Here is a 6000-nt window from a genome sequence, read left to right on the forward strand (position 1 = left end):
GATCTTTCCAAAGGGGTTTCTTTGGAAGCCCAGAATTGAATCATAGTGACAACAGATGCCAATTTGAGTAGTCGGAGAAGCTCATTTTTGGGACAAATCAATGCAGGGCCAATGGAATCCAAGAGTCCAGGTGGTTCATCAGTCATCTGATGGCAAAAGCCATAAGACTGGTGCTTTAGGGGCTTTTGTCCATTGTACAGGAGAAGCTGGTGAAGGTATTTTCCGCCAATGCAACAGCAGTGGCATATGTGTATCATAAAGAAGATACCCAAAGTCTCCTGGTGGAGTAAGAGGCCAGGATCTTGTTCATTTGGGTGAAGGGGCATTTGCAGGCTGTATCTGCCTCCCACATTGCCAAAGTGGAGAATATCCAAGCAGATTTTTTGAGTCATCATACTCTGGTTCCAGGAAAGTGGGAGTTGGCAGATACAGACTTCATCTTGATAATTTACAAGTGGGGAAGGCCATGTAGGGATTTTATGGCCGCATGCAAAAATTCCAAGACTGCATTGTTCTTCAGCTAAAGAAGAGAGTCAGTTTCAGTGGGAGTAGATGCTCTCTCTCAGCATTGGCTATCTTGGGTTCTTCTCTGTTTTTCCACCATGGCCAATGATAGGCCAGGACATCCAAAGAATAGAAAGGCATCGAGACTCGGTGGTTTTGGTGGCAACAAATTGGCTCAGATGCCCCTGGTACACAAATCTTGTAAGAATCAAGATGGAGGGGCATCTTTGGTGGAATCGGGTACAGGGTCTGTTACATCAAGGTCCAGTGATAATGGGCGATCCTTTTTCCTTTTGTCTTGGGGTTTGGCTATTGAAAAGTGAAGGTAGAGGAGTAAAGGTTATTCTCCAGAGTAGTAGCGACACTTTTACAGGCATGAAAGAAATCCATGTCTTTAGCTTTTGAGAAATGGTATGCTTAAGTAGGGGTTTCCCCCTTTAGAGCATCAGTTCCTTCAATTCTTTCCTTTTTACAGTTTGGTCTTCTAAGAGGTTTGGCTTGGAGCTCTTTGAAATACAAGTTGCAGTCATTCAGGTCAATACAGTAAAGTGCGGCCGTGGTTACCCTGCTCCTAACCCGCTTTCTACTCACTTTTCGGCCGCGATAGTTCAACCCGCAATACACTATCCCCTTTAACCCATTCTTACCGCCTCTTTAAATCACTGGGTAACCCCTTCCGCCCGCGGCATGTATATTAGATGTAAACGATCGAATTAGCTATTCCCTCTCATACAGTAACGCACGCCCCGACTATCGCTTTTTTACCCTGCCATTTTGTCGCGCGTTTAACCTGCTAACTTACCGCCTACCCTTACCCCTACGTTAGAGGCAGGGGTAAGGGTAGGCGGCAAACTTTCCCCCAGCCCTCGCTCATCTGCCCTGGCCGCATCCATGGGTGCTGGTCTCCGGGGCAGCTCCAGTCCTCTCTCCCCTCCTCCTGAAGCAACGAAAGCGGAAAAAAGCGAAAAAGCTTCTTCGGAAACTTTGTCCTTCCTGGTATTTGAATTTACTCCTTTAGACCTTGTGTAGAGTCCTTTTTCAACCTGTGCAGGGAGCATCTGTTAAGGATTTAACAATAAAAATTGTCTTTTGTTTTTAGTAGCCATTTTGTCAGCGTGGCATATATCAGGCCCTATTGTTCAGGGAGCCATTTTTTAACTTTTCAGAAGTTGGAGTTTCCATCCGCACAATTCAATTTTTTTGTCCAAAGTGGTGTCGTTCTTTTATTTGAAACAGTCTGTGGAACTCCTGTCCTTTAGGAGGAGGGGAGACTAAGGGGAACCTGGTGGACATTCACCTTTTGGATGTTAGAATTTTGTTAAGATATTTGAAGGTGTCTGATTGGTTCAGGAAGTCAGATCATTTATTTGTTCTGTTTAATTGTCTGAGAAAAGGTGAGGCAGCCTCTATTGCTAGGTGGATTAAGTGGGCTCTTGGTTCAGCCTATATTTCTAGAGGCTTATTTGTGCCTGAGGGTCTTAGGGCGCATTCTACAAGTAGTCAGGCAGTTTCATGGGCAAAGCTGCATTCGGTTTCTCTGGAGGAGATTTGCATTGTGGTGACTTAAAGATTATTGGATGGATGTATAGGATACACAAGCTGCCTCATTTGGAGTAAGATTTTTACGTGCAAGGTTGTCCAGCTCCCTCCCTAGTAAGTGTGGCTTGGATATATCCCATCTGTGCTGGACTAGTCTGATCAGTTGAAAATGAAGGAAAAATTTGGTTTCTTACCTAATAATTTTCTTTCCTTGAGTCCTAAATCCTGCTTAAAAGTGTCTGTTAGATGACTGATCTGCAAGTATGATTTCTAGCTGGAATTTATTTCTACAATGTTTTAATGACCAAACTCCTCCAGAGGCCCATTTGTGACTCCCCTGCTCATTGCGGGGGAGGGAAGGTGTGTGCTTTACTTTAAGCTGTTCTTGCTTTGAAAAAGAAATACTGAGCTGCTGCAGGCTTCACAGTGCCTTACATAGACTGATGTCAGCAAAACAGTGGTTCTCTACCTCCATCTGCTGGTAGGGGACATAAACCCTATTCATGTTGGACTGGTCTAGTAGGACTTAAGGAATGAAAATTATCAGGTAAGAAACCAAATTTTTCCTTCCAGGACCAATCATATCCTATAGTAGATGTGTCTGTATTGTACAGGTTTTTGAGTTAGTGCTAATGTTGATATACAAAATATGATGAAACCCTAGGAACAGTTGCCAATGCGGGTACAATAAAGTTGGAACCCCTTATCATGATATGAACATCTGTTGTTGCCTTTATGAAACATGATATCCTAGCATCCAATGATATTGTTGCCATGCAAGCGAGATGAACAAATGAACAAAATTTCAGCCTTAAAATGTCATGTGAGGAATATAAGGCTGCCACTATTCCAAGGTGAAGACATGAGTTATTTGCACCACTTAGTGTTGTATTTCCCCTTGATCTTGTGAATGGGCTTTCTAGATTTTATTCCTGGGGAAATTCTGCATTGCGCAAAATTCCCCTCCTGCACAGAATTCTGTGTTTGCCTCACAGAATTAGCAATGGCAGATGAGGCCTGCATAGACTAAGAGGGAGGAAGGAATAGTATCAATGTCAACTAGAAATGAGAAAGGAGCAGTGGTGGGCTAGCTTATGCAGACTAGAAGAGAGTTGGGAGAGTCATCATGGCCCACACAGGTCAGAAGAGATAAGCCTGCATTGGCCTAGGCCTGTGTGGACCAAACAAAGGAGGGGGCAGTGGGGATTCAATAGAGCCTGAATGTGCGAGGTAGACAGTGAGCTTGGGGGAATATAGGAGAGAGCTAGGGAGTCTTACTGGGATGAGGGGAGAGAAATGGAGGAGGAGGAACTCTCTCTCTGTCAGACCTTCCCAAGAGTCAAGCCTGATGGGGAGCAGTTAGAGATAAACTGGGGATTTGGCTAAAGGGGGGCAGAGGCAGCTAAAGGGTCTTGCTGGGGTAAGGGGTGAGAACTGGGGAGGAGAGCTGAGGAGAGGTTCAAGTCTTGGGGTTTCCTAGGGGGGTGTAGGGAGAGATACAGAATGAGGGGGTTGAGCCTGGTGGGGCAGAGGGGACAGGGATGGGAGAGGGGTCAGTCCTGAGGGGAGGGGGAAAATTGACTGAGGGGGGAGAAGAGATCAGGCATGGGGAAAGGATTCAAGCTATAAAGGGGAGAGAGGTGGAGAGAGTCATTGAGCCTGAGTGGGGGATAGATCAATCTGGAGAGGCCAGGCCTTATGACGGGAAAGATCTGCACAAAAAAATTAAAAATCTTGCATCTTTAAGCAATAACGTTTTTTGCATTACATTATAAATTAACTATTGCTGAAAGATAACATTTATATTGTGTTATATGAATAAAGTCTGCAGAATTCTGCAGAATTTTAAACTAATATGTGCAGAATTTGTAAATGTTTGTGCAGAATTTTAAATTTTTTTGTGCGGAATTCCCTAGAAGTAAGATTTTATTAGGAATGAATAAACACTGTTTTGAAGGGGGTTTTTTTAGCATTCTTCTGACATACAGTGTGCTGTGTTTCTACCGCCTTTCTATACCTTCAGTTCTTGGCACTTATTTCATGGAAAGGTAAATCCTTAGTAACCACATTATTATTTCCTATGTCTCCTCCTCTTCATCAGATCCAGTCAGGGACTGCCAGTGCTGAGAATCAGCTCAATGATGCCATGGATAGAGTGGGACAGCTGGACAGACAGATAGATGCCCTGAAGATGAAACGAGCCAATAATAGCCTGGCAGCCACTCGAGCAGAGGAAACAGCAACCGCAGCGAGGGATAAAGCAAATGAGGCCAAGCAGGTACAGTAGATGTTTGTGCTTTGATCTGGACAGTGTTCAGGGATCAGCCATGATGACTCTTCCAACTCTGTATCCTGTCCATGTGCCAATATCCAATCCATGTTTTCCTTTAGTCTACAAAGATTTGGATCCGAAACACAGAGCTGACTTCTTAGACATATGCATGCCATGTGTATTGCTCCAAACACCTTCCCCTCCTTGCATGACGTGATAGCATCCACCAACTTGATCACATCCCCACAGTGACACTGCTGACATCACTTGCTGGTGTCATTTCTGAGGTAGTGAAAGATTTGGGGGAAACTGAACTCAAACCCAGACTGAAGATTCACTATGTACAATAGATGAAAAGATTATAGTAAGTCTTTTCGCTCTCTGGATTGTTTTTCTTCTTTAAATGAGGTTTATCTTACCTTCTCCAGAGTCTCTTAGATACTTAGGTATAGAAAAATATCAGAAATTTCAAACTGATGTTTATTTGTTGTTTTTTTTTGGGTGGGGGTTAGCTACTAGATGGGCAACTTGGAGACAAATATAAAATCGTTCAGGACCTCATGGATCGAAAAGCCAGAAGCATGAAAGAAGCAAGAGAAAAAGCGGAGCAACTTCGGGCTGAAGCCAGAAAGCTACTGAGAGATGCTCATAACAAGCTGAAACGCTTGAACGGTAAGATGAGTCTAGTCTTCTTCGCACTTGGAGTGGGCAGGGGTGAAGCATGGTTAACTCCATTTTAATTGGAACATTCTCTGTTATGTCTCACATTTGCTGTTTCTTTCTTTCTCTGCCCTGCAGACCTTGAAAAACAGTATGAGCGCAATGAGAAAACGCTAGAATCAAAGGCCCAACAGCTAGACGGCCTGGAGGACAAAATGAAGGATATCCTGAATGCCATTAACCAGCAGATCCAAATCTATAATACCTGCCAGTAAACTGCCCCCAGCTGGCTGTTTCTGTCTTGCACTGTCTCCCTACATATTTATTCTAGCATGGAGTGACTGCCAGATGGCCATCAGGACTGACAGCTAGAGGAATTTAGGAAGAGTTTGGTGAATAAAACCTCTAGTATGGGACAAAGAAAATGAAGCAGACAAAAATGTTTTAGCCCCCAAAAGATGAGCCTTATCTACCAAGAATGTTTGCCCAAAGAGTGCAGTGGGAGCAACCCCCTAATGCATTTCTGGAGTACTGTATCTCCTTGCAATCACTAAGGCAGGCTTCCTGGTTCTAGCTTTAAAGAGAATGTAATGGCATGAGCCAAATAGATTTTCTACAACTTGTCATGGTGTGTGTGCTCGTGTCTGTGCATGGTGTGTGTAGTTCAGGTGAGATTAAACAATGCCATGTGAAGCTGAGCATTTCTTTTGCTCCCAGAAGGATCTATAGGGCACGCTAATAAGCAAATATAATGCAAAAGAATGACCAAGAACAAATGAATAGCATAAAGATTTCCTTGTTTCCAGAAAAACTGAAATGAATTATTGCCCCTCAGTAAAACAAACATTGGAAAAGTCTAATTTATTAGGATTCAGTAACATGATGTAACAGCTACGTCGTCTCCATTCTTTAACAGAAAACTGTATCCACCATGAGCATACCTGGGAACTTTTGTGTTGGGGTCACCCTGAGATTCCTGTTGATTAGTTGGGGGCACAGGGAGGAAGGGATGTAAGGGTAAGGAA

The 6000-nt window shown here is 43.6% G+C and overlaps 1 protein-coding gene across 3 annotated transcripts in view; it reads left to right on the forward strand.

The window, feature by feature from the left end:
* LOC115091195 (laminin subunit beta-2-like) overlaps positions 1-5668 on the forward strand; it is a 90657-nt gene extending 84989 nt beyond the window's left edge. For all 3 annotated transcript variants that reach the window (XM_029601223.1, XM_029601225.1, XM_029601224.1), the window contains 3 exons: positions 4145-4321; positions 4828-4987; positions 5114-5668. In XM_029601223.1, the coding sequence (XP_029457083.1) occupies positions 4145-4321; positions 4828-4987; positions 5114-5250 (474 nt within the window). In that variant the 3' untranslated portion in view covers positions 5251-5668. The remainder of the gene's footprint in view (positions 1-4144; positions 4322-4827; positions 4988-5113) is intronic.
* The last annotated feature ends 332 nt before the right edge of the window (positions 5669-6000 follow it).

The sequence above is a fragment of the Rhinatrema bivittatum genome, chromosome 4, assembly GCF_901001135.1.
Source record: "Rhinatrema bivittatum chromosome 4, aRhiBiv1.1, whole genome shotgun sequence".
Taxonomy (NCBI): domain Eukaryota; kingdom Metazoa; phylum Chordata; class Amphibia; order Gymnophiona; family Rhinatrematidae; genus Rhinatrema; species Rhinatrema bivittatum.